This window comes from Moschus berezovskii, chromosome 27 (genome assembly GCF_049115385.1).
Source record: "Moschus berezovskii isolate FMDL1 chromosome 27, NW_MosBer_1.0, whole genome shotgun sequence".
Taxonomy (NCBI): domain Eukaryota; kingdom Metazoa; phylum Chordata; class Mammalia; order Artiodactyla; family Moschidae; genus Moschus; species Moschus berezovskii.
In genome coordinates, this window is record NC_142486.1 from 31,918,506 (window position 1) to 31,934,253 (window position 15,748).

The window sequence follows — 15,748 nt, forward strand, 5'->3', positions numbered from 1 at the left end:
TCATTTCCTGTATTAGAAAATTAATCTAAAATCCGCTAAGGAAATACAATTTTTTTGGTCTCTGTCTAGACTTACAAAATATAGAGTATTATCTTTCATTCCCAGTTTTCTTACATTTTCAGAGGCTCGATATATTTTGCGCAATGATTTCCTTTTTCCAGGGCTGATTCATGGGTTAAAGTACTTGCCCACATTCTATCAGTTAGGTGGACTACCTGTCAGGTGTCAGTGAGACTTTTTTATTCTTTTTTGGATTTCAGTTTTACTTTCTAGACATCACTACATTTCAGGACTTCCTGGTGGTCCATTGGTTTAGACTTCGCCTTCCAATGCAGGGGGTGCAGGTTTAATCCTTGGTCGGGGAGCTAGGCTCCTACATGCCTTCTGGCCAAAAAACCAAAACATGAAACAGAAGCAGTATTGTAACAAATTCAGTAAAAGACTTAAAAATTGTCCACATCAAAGGAAAAAAAAAAACCCACTACATTTCCCTCAGTGAGTCAGGTGAGCAGTTGGCTGTCCTGGAAGCCTTGGTGTGCCTTGCGTGCGCTGTGCCTGCCAGTGGTGTGCTCACTGCCAGCAGCCAGTCCATGTGGCACACATGGGTTCTTAACTTACTTAAGAAGATGCTTTCAGGTTCCAGGTTGGAGTTTCTTGGGCCACTCTATTTTATGTTTTCTGTTCTTTTCCCTTTGCCAGGATTGATGTATCTCAGAATGATCTTCCTTGGGAATTCATGGTTGATCGTCTTCCTACTGTCTTATTTTTTCCCTGTAACAGGTAATGCTGAATTTTTTTTTTTTTTCCAGTATTTGGGCAGAGGGGATTCTTTTGCCGAAAATAAAATGGGTTTGAGGTAATTCACAGAAGTGAAAGGTAAATCATTATATATTACTAAAATATTTAGAATAAAATGCATTGTTTGGAACATGTACCACTAGGGACCAAGGAGAAAAGGGCTTTGGTGTCAGGGTGTCAGGTGTAGTGGTTTTAATAAATGTGCCTCTCCCGGAGTGTGTTTTACACAAGCATGAATGTGGCCACTGGAACTCGTTCCCCTTCTTGGCCTTATGAGCACACAGTATGTGCTGAGATCGACAGCAAAGAGCCCCAGGTTCAAGTGGGCAAAACAGTAGCTCATGGCTGGGCTCTTCGGGACCCAGGCCTGGCTTGCTTGCTTCCACGTGAGTCATTCATTTCTCATTGAGCCCTGCAGATGGCTTCCTTGGCTTCCTGATACAGGGAGGAAAGAGCCTCTCCCGCCTGCTGCACCCCCATTCTAGGGTTCACAGAGCCTTCTTCCCGAGAATGTCACTTCAAGGGCTGTCACCTTGATCTCTTCACATTCATCTAAGGGCGCTCCAAGGTCAGCCGTCAGGACACCCTCCCTGAGAGCCCAGGCACAGGGATGGGCCATTAGGTTAGCAAAAGGACGCCGACCTGGCGGTCAGAGAACATGGATCCGGATGTTTTGGTAGAAAGGAAATTAACTCTTGGCCTTTTAAAGCCTGACAAACCAAATGTTCTCTTTGTATAAATTCCTTTTTGTTTTTAAAAGGATGGGTCCTCAGAGACCCAATCACATGGGTTTGACAATATCTTCTCAGGGAAGAGCACTCGCAGGATGAGTTTAGTAATGCTCTAACTCACGTATTTTATTCTCCGGCCCTCGCCTTTACTATTTATTGCAGCCACTGTCATGCTTCGCGTGTTTCTCTAAGGAGAGTGCTTCCTTCATGTGTACTGATTCATTTCCTTGGTTTTTCCTCTCTATCTCAAAGAATTTTTGCTGGTACACTTCCTGTGGTAGTAGGGTCTTGTCAGATCACGGACTAAAAACAGAGCGTGACTCACCCCATTCCACTGCTATGTGGTGATGAGCCTTTTTCTTTCGAAGAAGCGTCTCAAATGCCACACAGTCCAGGAAGCGTGGACAATGACACAAGCAATTTCACCTTGTGTGGGACAGAGGTGGGGTGTGAAGTTTAATGCCTCAATTTTCAAATTTCAAGCCTAGTTTGAAAAAGAAGTGAAGTCATAACCCCCAGCACATGCCTTTGCACGAAGGCATTCCCAGCAGCTAGATGGTTTCTTGTTTGGGTTGGGCGCTTTTCGCTCTGAGGCCGCCCAAGGGAGTCGCTCATGCCCAGCAGGAAGGGTGCTGCAGCCCCTTTTTGTTTCCCTGAATTGAAAAGTCAAGGAAGTAAATACTGAATAGAGAAGACTGTCCAGTTCTAGATTAACAGAGAGAGCTTGAGAACCAAACTCTTATTGCCCTGGAGTGGAAATTTTCTTTTTTATAAAATATTTATTTATTTATTTTTGGCTGTGCTGGGTCTTCGTTGATGCATGCGGGTTTTCTCTAGTTGCAGTGAGCAGGGGCTGCTGTAGTTGAAGTGTGCAGGCTTCTTGTTGCGGTGGCTTCTTCTGTGGCAGAGCCTGGGCTCTAGGGCACGTGAGCTCGGTAGTTGGCACTCCCTGGCTTTAGAGCACAGACTCAGTAGTTGTGGCACTTGGGTCCGGCTGCTCCACAGCGTGTGGGATCTTCCTGGATCAGGGATCGAACCCGTGCGCCATGCATTGGCAGGTGGGTTCTTTACCACTGAGCCACTAGGGCAGCCCAGGAACAGAATTTTTTTCTTATTTCCTAAAAAGAAATGGTAATCAGAAGTGAATAAGCTCCTCACTAGCTGGTCCAATGTGAGTGTTCAGTTTACTCAGAAGGTAGATGGGCAGGGAGCTGACAATTCGCAAAAGAGGACATGAAAAGGCTGACAACATGCAGTTAGACCTTCCTCACAGTCACATGCTTATGTTATCTTTCATGAAGAGAATGTAAGAGTACATATGCGTTTTGGTAAAATATAAATTTACACATGCACTGGGTTAAAATATGTGCAGAAGGGAAGATATCAAGGGGGTTGATGGTGATGGTTTTGCAGGAGTGAGGCTTACAAGTGGTCTGGTGAATGCCTCTTGTGTGCTTTTTACACCCTTTGCAAATTGCCCTCAATGAGCACGTTGGATTTAATAATCATGAAAATGAAACCATAGGAGAGAGCTTGTCCTCTGCCACAGTGTGCAACCTGGGCCTCCTCCTTCTCCTGCAGGGCCACCTTCCCACTCAGGGGCATCTCAGAGCCACTCTTGTTCCACCATGTCTTCTGTGTGACCTTTCACAAGGCACGTGCTCTGGCCCAGCGTTGGGCCAACATATTAGAAGCAGGAGGGGGTTCACTCTAACGTGGCCCCTGGGGAAGGACCTCACTTTTTTAGAGGAGCAGCCCACCCTCCTTCTTGGCCCATTGGCCTGTTTGCATTTGACCTTTTATTACGTGCTAGAGGTGCACATATGTGCTCTTGGTGAACTTCCAGAAGAGTCAGATAAACAGTGGGACCTTTACCGCCACTCCTGCAAAACGATTACCGTTTGGGAAGCAACTTGTTGATGCTCTGTGTCCTTGCTGCTTAAGGAGTTTGAAAGTATTTTAGCACACATTCAGGTAGGTTCATGGAGATTGCTCCAGACACTGAAAAACAGCATGCTTACCAGTGTCATTTTCTGTCCTGTGTCCCCAGATACACACACTAAGCTCTTTGCTGGGGATGGTTCATATTTGCTGTGTCCTGGAAGATCAGGTTGTGCTGCAGAACTTGGGGGCAGATCTAACCTCTGCTTGCCTGTCCTAGCCCACTCTTCACAGGGGCCAGGGTGTTCTCAGTTGTTGATTGAATGGCTGGGAGGCCCCAATGGGGAAAGCTTACACGTTAAGGAAACTATGCTTTAAAGGAAGATATGGTTATGTGTTTACCCCCAAAGTTTTAAAAAAATTATACCATTTACCTGAAAGTTTCCATAAACATATAAAATGGGGCATATCTGGTTTTAATTTCCCTGTGATCTTTCTTTCATAGGGAAAGGGCTACCCTTTGATAGAACCCCTTTTGTCTTTTCTTAGGGCTGGGCCACCTTCATTCTTCAGAGCCCCTCAGTCTGTCTGTCAAGGGTGGGACTCCAGTAACACCTTCCCCATCGTGACAATAAAATGTATCTCCAGGTGTTGCCCACTGTCCAGAGGGTTGGGGATACAGTCACTCCAGTTGAGAACTCTTTGCTCAGATAATGTGTAATAAATGCTTGCTGAAGAGCCAGGCTGAGTGTTGGAGGTTCCCCCATCTCACCAAGCATTGCTGATGGCCACAAGAATGATACGGTGGCAATCTGGTCCCAGGACACTCTTCCTGACACACCCCTGGCTTTAGGCCTGGGAGCGCTTATCTTTCCTGGAAGGTTGTGAGCAGACACACCTTTGAGATAAACCACTTTAATTAGAGAACCAGCACAGGGGACATCCTCATCTGCGCAGAACATTTTTTTCCAGATGACATTTTCCATGCGGACTTCCTTTTGGTAGGAAACAGCAGCCTGGTTTTGGACTAAGAACGTAGGCCTGGCTCTCTGATCTTTGACTCCTTCCCCCTTTCTCCCCAGAAAGGACCTAAGTATGAAATACCCTGAAGACCTTCCCATCACCCTTCCCAACCTGCTGCGGTTCATCCTGCATCACTCAGACCCAGCTTCCACCCCCCGGAACCTGGCTGGCCCTCCCACCGCAGAGTGTCTTCAGAGTGAGGCGGTCCTGCAGCAGGGGCACATCGCCCACCTGGAGAGAGAGATCCGGAAGCTGCGGGCGGAGATTGGTGCCCTGCAGCGGGCGCAGGCGCAGGTGGAGGCCCGGCTCGCCAGTGCACGCAGGGACGAGCACCGGCTGCTCCGGCAGCAGCACACGCTGGAGCGGCAGCATGACCTGCTGCGGCTGCACAGCGAGCAGCTGCGGGCCCTGTACGAGCATAAGACCCGGGAGCTCGACGAGGTGGCCCACAAGCTCCAGGAGCTGGCTGACGCCTCGGAGACCCTCCTCACTGAGAACACGTGGCTCAAGATCCTGGTGGCCACCATGGAGCGGAAGCTGGAGGGCAGGGACGGGGTGGACGACCGCACGCCCCCGAGCAAGGTGCACTCAGAGCACCCCGAGCCCCCAGGCGCCCCCCGGCTGCCCGCCAGCACCCCCCTGCCAGCCAACGTCAGCTCCACACTGGCCTCCGAGAGGAGCCCCGAGAATCGGACAGACTGACTTTGGAAAATGACATGAAGAAATCAAAGGAGAAAACTGTACATTGGGAATATATTTATGCAAATTTTATTGAAATTTATTGTAAATAAAGATTTTCTCAGTGGTCTAGAAAATCAACATGAATGTCATTCAGCTTTTATTGAACAGGAGTGACATCCCCCTCCACTTATTGCACAAACTTGGTAGCTTTGAGACAAAAACAGTAGCACAGTCCATGTGAAGATTCGTCAGAAAAGTTAGTCCCTGTTTCAGTGGCTCAGTATCGGAGTTCCCTCCCCATCCCCCTCCTGTTGCCTCTGCCATACACACAGGATGAAAGGCTAACGTCCTGACTGACAAGTCAGGAAACTTGGACGCAACAGTTGGGCTATTCAGAAAGAATTCAATGAGAGGTCATAACTTAACTGAGCCATTGGAGTGCGTGGCTCTGGTGTCTGCTAAAAAAAGTAGCTATTGACAAAGAACAGTGAGAGCTATTGTGTGGTTGTCACCAGTCCTGTGGGCCCCTCCACTTACCCCCGAGATGCCACTAGTGCCCCACTGTGCCTCTGACCGGCGCTGACGCCATGCCGACACGCCTGCTGCAAGAGGCACAGATGTCAATGGATGAGGACCGAGGAGGAAGAGTGAAACCGAGGAGAAAGTGGCGCTTCATCTTCTCAAAACTGAAACTGCGCAGGCACGGCAAGAGGCTCGGGGCAAGCCTGACAGTCAGGCGGCGGTCATTTTCAGGGTTGGGCTCAGGGACTTGAAAAGGCAAGTGCTTCGGTTACTTAGGGGAAGGACAGACAGCCTCAGGTGCTGACCGCCGGCTGCAGAAAGTAGAGGTAGAAAGCCCGAAGCTCTGAAATGCGAGGGGAATGGATCAGACACCCCCACACCTGCCCGTTTTATGTCCTCCATTAGAAAGCACACCTCCTTGACCTTCCAGTTGACCCCTTTAGAACCTCTGACACCCCCCTCCAGCCCACACCCTGTGTCCTGCCTCTGCTGGTCTCCAGTCTCATACTTGGCCATCCCTGGGTGGGGACCAAAGGCAGCCCCTCCCCTGCTCTAAAGCCTGGCGACCTTCTAAGGATCCCTCAAAAGCCTCCTGTGCTGTCTCTTGTCTTTTAACTAGCTACCCCTCCGCTCCCCGCTAGCTATCATCTAAAGTTGGACCCTTAATTGAGGGGTACACCGCTGAGAGAGGTGTTCCCTAAGCTCTCCCTTAGGGGTTCTAGAAAGTTGGATTAGTTCAACATACTTTTTTAGGGGAGATCTGGATGAGGCCAGAGGAGCCGCCTTCAGTGTGCCCAGGAGGCCAGAGCTCTGGGCGGGGAGCTCTGATGGGGTGGGGGCAGCCTGGGGTTAGCCAGGCACTCCCCACCTCTGCTGCGGCAGGAGGCTCAAGTGCTGGGGGCCGTCCTCCAGTTTATTCCGGAGGATGCGTACACAAATCACCATCTAATCATTGTTTAGGACTGTTTACGGTGGTGTGATTAAAAACCCGAGTTCTCTGAAGTCTACACAAAGGACACCATGGAGGGGCGAGGGGTAGGGGGTTGATGGCCATCCAGCTCCTCATCTTTGCAAAAACCAAGTCCTGGACCTTAAGCCCCTTCTCCCCACTGAAGTACAGGCTGCTCGGGGCTTCTGCTTCCTCCGGCACCCAAGAAACGACACTGGGCACTCTCAGAGCAAGGCCAGGGGACCCTCCTTGTCGGTGGCCCGCTGAGGACAGTGAAATCGAGCAGATGGGTGGGAATCTGAGAGGAAAGGAAGCAGATCTGTGAAAAGGGCAGGAGGGGGAAACGGGGGAAACTAAGCCCCGCCCCGCTCCAGTGCAGAAAACATTAAATACAACAACAAACTAAAACCGCCATTGTCTCCCCTTCCTGGGCCAGTTGGGTTTCGGATACCGGGTGAAGGCGGCAGCTCTGGTGTTTTCTAGCGAAGCCAGCGCTCAGTACAGCCGGGTGGGGGGCGGGGCGCCCAGCATGCTCAAGACCACGGGGGCCAAAAACTGCTCTGCCACTGGGACGCCTGGCAGCCTCGGGACTCGTGCCCTGACTCGTCCTTCACCGGCTCCCAAGCAGCCGCAGCAGCTTCCTTGCAATCGCTCCACCAGCAACAGGGAACAGCCATTTAACGACCTCATCTACCAGGAGCTAGCGGGGCGGGGCACGGGGGCGGGCCGCGCCGCCGCTCCCATTCACTGCTCACAAAGCAAACCACCAAGGCACCCCGAAGGGTCGGCTACAGAGGCTTAAAACCAACATGTCACGTCCTCTTCGGACACACACGTATATCAGAGGCCCCTGCCAAGTGCCACGTGGGCCTTACCTGTCTAAAACCACCCTCCCTCACTGCCTTGATTCAGCTCAGCCTTAGTTCGGACAGTCCCATATGCTCTACGCGCGATATTTTTAAAAATCAGCAAAAGAGGCTTAAGCACGTGCTTCCGGGGCCTATTTACAGTTCACAGGCTTGTGAGTTCACGCGTTACAGTAGTAGTAGCTCCATCAAAAACAGGCTCAGCTAAACATTCAAGTAACAAAAGCGCTGCGGGGCCAAGAGCCCCGGCTAGGTTAGGTCTGCCCACTGCCTGCAATGGGCAGTCCCACCAGGACGCCGAGGGGTTGCCCAGGGCCAGCGAGCCCTGGATCAGGACCACTGGGACCCCGGGAGTCAGTGCATGCGATGATGAAGCCTGGCGAGGCCATGCCAGCAAGTGTCAACCCTTCCTCTTAGGCGGAGGCATGTCTGTGGTTTCACCCCTCCTGCGCCTCTCCCGCCTGACTACAAACGGGCCCAGGAGCCTCCGCATCCTGGCTCAGCCGTGGACTTCAGGGCCGTTGGGGGTCAGCTTGGCCTTCCTCTCCACGCACGGTCCCTTGGCCGAGTACTGCACCAGCAGGAAGGGCTCCTTGGTCTCGCCATCCCCTACGATGCTCTCCTCATCCTCCGACTGGCTGATGCGCTGGAGTCGCAGGTAGCACCAGCAGCCCAGGATCAAGGCCCCCAGGGCGGCGATGGCGATGAGGATGACAATGACCGTGACCACTCCCGTGGTGGGGCTGTGGTCCATAATAGACATGGTCAGCGCCGGTAAGGGCAGGGGCTTGCTCCGTAGGAAGGTCTCGCGTGCGGATAGCTCAGCAAGGCTGGACCCGAAAGCCCTGAAAGACAAAGCAAGACGATGGGACACTCTGCTGCCGACCCTGACAGCTCACACACTCTCGCTGGGTCTTCCACCGGGTCTATTTTTAATCAGTTTGTAAGCCTGACCAGGCCGCCCTCATCCTAGTGAAAAACAGGCCGGTTGGCGTTTGCTGGTTTTTTTGGCTCATGATGCCACCAGCGGTCTTTGCTCACCCCAGCTGCTTCCATTTAATACCTTCAGTGCCTCTGCTACCAGCCAGCCAGTCGCCCGCACTCAGGCAGGGAACCTGACAGGCAGGAGAGGCAGCACCCAAGACCTGTGACCAGGTGAATGAATGTTCTAGAAACCCAGCACCACTGGGTGTTTAGTAAGTGCTCACAGATGAAAGGAGCCAGTGCTGCAAGACAGCCAGAGACGAGGGATTCAAAAGCAGGGAAATGACATCAGCCCCGACCGGGGAAGTATACAGCTCAGCGAGCCTTCCGGTACACCTGTGAGAGGTTGCAGCCAATGACAGGCTTTGCTCCCGAAGGAGCTGTAGCTGCCCTGGCTCGGGAACTTTGAGGAGGGCACAGGGGAAACGGAACAGACCGGCCTCTGCCCTCACTGGGCTCGGCGTCTAGTGCAGGAGCCAGACTACAGATGGGTCAATATGCCACACACCTGTTGTTACACATGCAAGAAAGTCACACTGGGGACACGGGGGACCAGGTGCCACCAGGTTAAACTGCGCGGGGCAGGCGGCAGACACCTGGGAGGTGATGCTGGGACATGCAGGAGGGTCAGCCCTTGGAGAAAAGCGTTCCTGGCAGCGGATCACCATCTGCTAAGGCTCTGAAGGCAGGAGGGTCCGCTAGCAAGCGTGAGGAGCTGAGGGGGTTTGATCCCTGGTCTGGGAAGATTCCACATGCAGCTGGTTTGGGTGGGGTACAGGAGGGGGAGGCAGGGACAGCCCCCTGAGGTTGGAGGTAGTGGCTCCCCTGGGTCCCAGACCGAGCCCTCTTTAACGTCTCCTGCCTGACCACACATGGAGCAAATAATAGTAACAGTCAGGTGGTCATGAGGGTGCAGGAGAGCCCGGGGTGCCTTGGGCACAGGGCTGGCGCAGAGCCGGTGCTCAGCTGTCTGAAGCTGCTGTTTTTGGAGAAGACTGATATCAGTGCAGGTAGACAGCGCTGGAAGGGGAAGGTGTCCCCTCCAAACAGGATGGAGTGCTGTCCTTGAGCAATGACAGCCTTAATAGCAATGATTCTCCTCCACACCAAGGAGTTCCCCCAACCCCTACCCCAGGACCACGTTCTAGGCAGCACAGTCAATGTCCCTGAGTCTGTCCAGGGACCAGGCCTTGAGAAAATTCCTGCCCTGCTCCCACCCCAACACTGGCAAAGGGGTCTGGGGCTGGAGGGGGCGACACACCTGGAGTCTGTGCCCTTCTTACCACCTCCAGGGCCAGACTGCTGTCATCATTCTCAACGGGCTCCCTGGTCCACCTGGACCACTGCAGCCAGTGCCCTGTCACTCAGCAGAAAGGCCCCAGGTCCTTACAGTGACCTTCAGAATCTGATACGAAGCAGCCCCAGCCCCTGCTCATCTCCCACTGACCCCACCTCCCTTCTACCTCCAGGCCTTTGCCCAGCCAGGTCCCTCTGCCCAAATGCTCTGCTCCCCTACCTAACCCTGGCTCAGTGGTTCTTAAGTGGGGACAGTCATGCCCCCCAGGGTTCATCTGGCAATGTCTGGAGACATTTTTCGTTATAACTGGTGCGGGGTTGGGGGGTTGCTACTGGTACCATATGGATAGAGACCAGGTGTGGGGCTAAACCTCCCCCACTGCCAGGGACGGTTCCCCAAACAAAGGTCCCAAACAAAGATCATGCAGAGGCTGAGAACCCTGCCCTGGTTAGTTCCAGCCCAGGCAGGGAGCCTTCCTGACCCCTCAGTCCAGGAAGCCCCCTTGGTCCTGCGGCTTGCACTCCCTCCCTCCCTCCCTTCAGGGCACTCATCTCAGTCTGCCACCCTGGCTTCAGTGTCAGCACCAGGCTGGCATACTTGCTCCAGGGGTGGCCCCGCACACTTCTGTGCCACCCAGGGCATATCCTCCTGGCTTCTCAATTGCCACCATCAGGGCTGCCATCAGCTTCCACAACCCTGCTCAGCCCGTTCTCTTCTCGGGCCTCCAGGTAGGACAGGTGACCCCTCCCCTGACCCCATCCCCACTAGATCCTGCTGGCAGCACCGGGTAAACCCGTCCCAACCCCTATGCTTTCTTCCCACTTGGGAGCACACTGAGCTGCCAGTCCCTCTCCACCCTGCCCTCTCCACTCGCCCTCCTGGGTGTCCAGCGCCTGCTGGGGTGCCTGCCCCCACCCTGGGTTCTTGGACAGGAAGGGAAGTCAGTATCAATTCGGAAGAGGAAGTGTGTGTGTTTGGGGACTGGGGGGTAGGGAGTGGGTTCAGGGACAGGAAGTCAGAAATCAAACAATGGCAGCAAGAACCTGAGGACGTGGACCCCGGGGGCCAAACCAGCTGGGGAGCCCAGGAAGTGCCCCCCGAGTCCTGAGGGAGAACCAGCGGTCCCAGGACGGATGAAAAAAACGGAGGCAGAGGCAGCCCCAGCTCCAAGGGACCCTCTGAGAGGGGCGGTGACCTCTAAACCCTGTCAGCTGCCCCTTCCCCCGCCCCGCCCCCAGCACCCCAGGCCAGGGGGAGGGGGCGGAGTCAGGTCTGGGCGTCTCCCTCGAGGGAGCACAGAGCCAGGTGACCAAGCCAGTCACACCTAGCCGGAGTTCCCTCCCCCACCCCCAAACGTGTGTGTTTATTACTTCATTCCCTCTGCAAGTACTTCCTGAGAACCCATCTTTTACAAAATCTGGTCGCGTCATCTCCTGCTCAGAACCCTCCCCAGTACCGGCAGAGAATCCGAATTCCCCTGCCTCCCCAGCTTCTTCACACCCTCCTGCCTCCCACCTATCTCCCCAAGGCCTCTGCACTTTCTGTTCCTTCTGCCTGGGTGTTCTTCCCTGCACGTCCCATGACTGGCTGTTTTCCATCAGAGGGAACTTTCTCAGAGATGCCTCTTGGGAGGGGGTAGTCTCCCCAGACCCCCAGGCTCCAGATGCGCCCCCCTCACTGGTCCCGGTCTTGTCTTACTTCCTATTTCCTGGTGCTCTTTGCCACTTGACATTCTCCTGGGTCAAGAAAGGTGCTTCCCTGGCTGCCAACTCCTGCCTGCAGTGGACTCTAAGCCTGGAGGAGGATGCCATCCATCCTGCCCATTGGTGGAGCCCCAGCCCTGTTACCAGTACACAGCAGGTGCTCAATACTTGTCTGCTGACCCACCACTCCAAGCTTGGGGGAAGCAGCAGTCCTAGGCAGCTGGCCTAGGCAGCTCCTACCCCTGAAGGCCCCCGAATCTCAAAGCTACCAAGGAGGAAGGACAGGCTGCAGCCTGAGTGTGGGGATGGGCCCCAGGCAGGCCTGACCTGAGCCCTTGGAGGGGCAGCTGTCCCCACACGGGCTGTGGGGAAGGGAAGATGTCACCGAGATGCAGATCCAAGAGCAACCTGAAGCCAGCCGGTTCCCCCCTGCAACACTCACGGCCCGGGCTGGACCCTACCGATGGCTCCATCTCTTCCGGGCTTCCCTCCTGCTAAGCTGTCTCCTGCAAGTCAGTTGACCCCCTCACCTTGAGCTAGGAAAAGACACAGGGCAGGACAGGGAGGACCACAGGCTGGGTAAACGCCCAGAAAGGTACGTGGGAAAGCTGGACGCCTTCAGAACACTCATCCAAGTGGCTAACACTTTATTCCACACCACCGTCTGATCCTCCTAACAAGCTGGGGGCTAGCGCTGCTCAGGGTTCCCATCTGAGTTTCACAGGTGGGGAAACTAAGGCGCGGGGAGCTTGAGTGGATTATCCAAGAGTGAGCCTGGGGAGGGTGGGGCCCCGCAGACAAAGGGGCAGGGGCTTCCCTGTGCAGGGGGAGAGGGGCAGGCCAGCCTGGGAGCCAGCGCACAGCCGAGGCACTCCAGGGGTGGGCGACGGGCCATGCTCCCCCCAACCTCCGCAGCAGCTCCTTGCCAGCTCCCTTAGTCAGGAGGGAGGCTGGCGCTGGAAGCCCAAGGCCATTTGGATCCCCAAACACACAGTGCCAATCCTCCACCCTCCAGCTCCGCCTCCCTGGGATCTCACTCACTGCTTCTGGAAAAACAAGATGTAAAAAAGCCCAGTGCCTGCAGACGCCACCCCTCAGAGCTTGCCATCCCAGCCCCACACCATCCACCAGTGGGTTTAAAGGACTGTCCCTGCCTTGGCCACCAGCAAGCCAGGCATCTCCCACTGTCCTGCTGTCCTCAGAGGCCCACCGCTTAGGTCTTCCTCAATGTAAGGTTGGGTGTATCACCCCTGCCTCTTCAGGGGACCCAAAATTAAGCCTTAACCCCACTCCGCAGGTCCCTGCACACACCCTAGGCCTAGTGGAGCCTCACCCTCCAACAGAGCAAATTCGATTCGAGTCCCCTTCTTCACCCCATCCCACCCCTCCACTCAATATCATGAGTTACTGTGACTCAGCCAAGCAAGCTGCCCCTAACGGGCTCAGTTTCTCAGGCTGCAAAATGGGAACAAGACCCTGACCTCACCAGCCAGGCTGTGGGGAGGCTGAGAAGTGATTAGAAATGTGACAACAGGATATGGAATCACCAGGTGTGTGTGTCGCCAGGCCCCACACCTTCCTGGGTGTCACAGGGAGGACAGTGAGACCTCAGGGTGGCCCCTCACAGCACCCCCTCTCCAAAGGACCTGCTCCCAGAAGGGTACAAAACCTGGTCCAGGCCCAGTGCCACAAATAGCACCGTCCTCAGGGGACATGCAGCCACCTTCTCGCTTAACTGGGCACATCACGAGTGTTACCCGGCCCAGCTGGACACCAGTTAGCTACCTCCACCCTGCAGCCGCTACCTTCTGGGACTTTCCTGCTTACAGGGGACAAACCACCTCCGCACAGTTAAGCCATGCCCCTTCCCCTGACAGAGCCATCTGTCAGGTGTTCCAACAAACCCTGCTCTGTCTCTTCGAGGGACCCCAGTTCACAAACTGGAAACATTTCCCGCCCAGTTTCTGATGAGGAACACAGGACTGTTGGGGAGGGTGGGGCATGGGGAGGGGGCAAGTGGGATATCTGCTCTGTGCCAGGCCTGGGCCAGAGTCCGGACCCAAGGGAGCATCACAAAGGCCACTGCCCTCGACGAGCCAGGGCGAGAACAGTGGCGATGAGGATGAGAGATTAACTGCGCTGTGCCCAGCTCTGCGTCCAGTGTCACCTCACCTTCCACCACCCACCCATTACACCAAGGTCCTCCCGAAGAGGAAATTCGCACTAGAACCCTCTAGGTTCCCCTGTGCAGAAGAGGAAGCTGGCACAGGCAGAGCCCCAGGGACTGCCCCAAGGTCAGCCTCAGTCTCTTATGCCCGCGCCCTGTGAATCAGCCACTGGTCATTCTCACAGGCTGCCCCGGGGTAGGCCCACTTGCCGGACAACTTTGGTAATGACAGTAGATGCCTGACAGAAGTTGGCAGTGATTACTCTGTGCCTGACACTGGGCTAAACACTTCACACAGATCATCACCTCTCAGCCTGAAGAGTCTGTGGCTCAGAGAAGTTAAGTCAGTTGCCCAAGGTCACACAGCTCGAAAGTAACTGCGCAGGGATTCAAACCCAGGCAGCTCCGGATCCAAAATCTGGGATTTCAACTCTGACACTCAAATGACATATTATTTGACCCCCACCTCCCCCGGTCCCATGCCTGAGGGGCCAAGGGAGACAGGTGAAGCCCAGTCCGCCCCCATCAGAGCAGTCTGGGTGACTGGGGCCGAGGGCTCTATGCTGGGGACACGGGGATGACAAGCGCCCGGGCAGCTCCCGCGTGCCAAGCGCCGGCGACGTGCAGGCGCGATGCCAGGCGCGCTCCACGCATCCTCTCATTTAACCCTGCCAGGCGACTCCGTCGTCTCCCCGCCTCTACCAAAGAGCTAAGAAGAGGCTGGAGAGAGGAAGGGACGCGGCCCGGGGTGGGGGGACAGCTGGAGGAGGAACGACAGCTGGAGAGGCAATTCCAGTCGGTTTGACTGGGGGAGGGAGCTTGGGGGACGCGGGACCACGAGACCCAGTCATGCCCACGCCGCGCAGTCACGTCCTCAGTTTCCCCACCTGCGAAGTGGGCGCCAGACGTCGCCAGGACCCCCCCGGATTCCTCCTGACCACCCCGAAGGCTGCCAGGATCCCCGCCTCCTGTTAATTTTTGAAAATCTCTAAGTGTCCCGAGGAGCCCCGCGGCCGGCCTGGGGCGCCGAACTGCGGGCCGCGGTGAGGGGCACGCACTGCGTTGGCGGGGTACACTCGCTCCCTGCAAAGCCGCCGCCCCCCGCCGCCTCCTTTGTCCCGATCTCTCCGCAGCGCAGCGGACAAAGAACCCCCGCCCGCGGGCGCGGCCCCCCGGAACAGACCCTCCCCCCGAAGCCGCGCCCCCCGCCCAGGTTGCCCCTCCCCCGCCGCAGCGACCCCCCAGCCCGCGACCGAGCCTCCCAGCGCGCGCCCCAACCCCAGGCGGGGCCGCCCCCTCCCCTTCTGCAGGGCCCCGCCGGGCCCGAGCACCCGGCACCCGCCCTCCCTGGCCCTTCCCGGCTCCGCTCACCATGGTGCCGTCCGCAGCCCGGCCCGATCGCCCCGCAGCAGCCCCGGGGGCCCGGCTCCGCCCGCCTGCCAGCCGGGTCCGGCCGCCGCGCACCGTCCGGACGCAGGAGCCCAGCTCTGCGGCGGGCGGGGCGTCTCCAGCTCCGCCCCCGGACGGGGGCGGGGTCCTCCCTGAATAGCCAATGGGAGTCCGCGCTTGGACGACTGGGCGGGGCGGGCCGGGGCGGGGTCACGTGCGCGCGAGGCGGGCCGCCCAGGCGGGGCGGGGGCTGCGCGCAGCTGGCAGGACTGGGGGCGGGGGGCGGTCTCGGCCTCGGTGCACGGCGATTGGGCACGAGTCAGTGCGGGGCCCCTGTGCCCGGAACCCCAGCCTCCAGCCCCCAGAGTCTGCCCTTACTCCCACTAGCAAACGGGGGAGAACTGAGGCGCATAGCAGGTAAGAGTGTGGCAAGCTGCCCGGGCAGGACAAGGCAGGACCCCTGAGTTACATGTCCTCCCTCGGGGCGGGAGCTGGTCATTCACTCGTTTATTAATTAGTTCATTACTCCATCATCCATCCATTCATTCGACGTTTGTGGAACGCCAACCACGTACGCTGGGTGTTCCAGTGGTGGCCAGAATAACCGCGAACAACACAAGCAAGGACCCTGACCTCAACAGAGCTCTCATTCTGCTGCGGGCTGAAACAGGATTTGCAGCATTTTTGGCCTCTTTTAATCATGGTTATTGAACGTAATAGCCCCCGCGATTAGGCCTCACACAGCGCTAGGCCCTGT

The 15,748-nt window shown here is 56.0% G+C and overlaps 2 protein-coding genes across 3 annotated transcripts in view; one reads left to right on the top strand and one right to left on the bottom strand.

The window, feature by feature from the left end:
- TXNDC11 (thioredoxin domain containing 11) overlaps positions 1-5,252 on the top strand; it is a 61,387-nt gene extending 56,135 nt beyond the window's left edge. For both annotated transcript variants that reach the window (XM_055409508.2, XM_088833091.1), the window contains 2 exons: positions 700-780; positions 4,493-5,252. In XM_055409508.2, coding sequence (XP_055265483.1) covers positions 700-780; positions 4,493-5,135 — 724 coding nt within the window. In that variant the 3' untranslated portion in view covers positions 5,136-5,252. The remainder of the gene's footprint in view (positions 1-699; positions 781-4,492) is intronic.
- Positions 5,175-15,107, bottom strand: SNN (stannin). Its single transcript, XM_055409509.2, has 2 exons — positions 14,974-15,107; positions 5,175-8,296 (listed from the first exon to the last, which is right to left on the bottom strand). Exon 2 carries the CDS (start codon positions 8,212-8,214, stop codon positions 7,951-7,953), a length of 264 nt encoding a protein of 87 aa, XP_055265484.1. The 5' UTR covers positions 8,215-8,296; positions 14,974-15,107; the 3' UTR covers positions 5,175-7,950.
- Between the last annotated feature and the right edge of the window lie 641 nt (positions 15,108-15,748).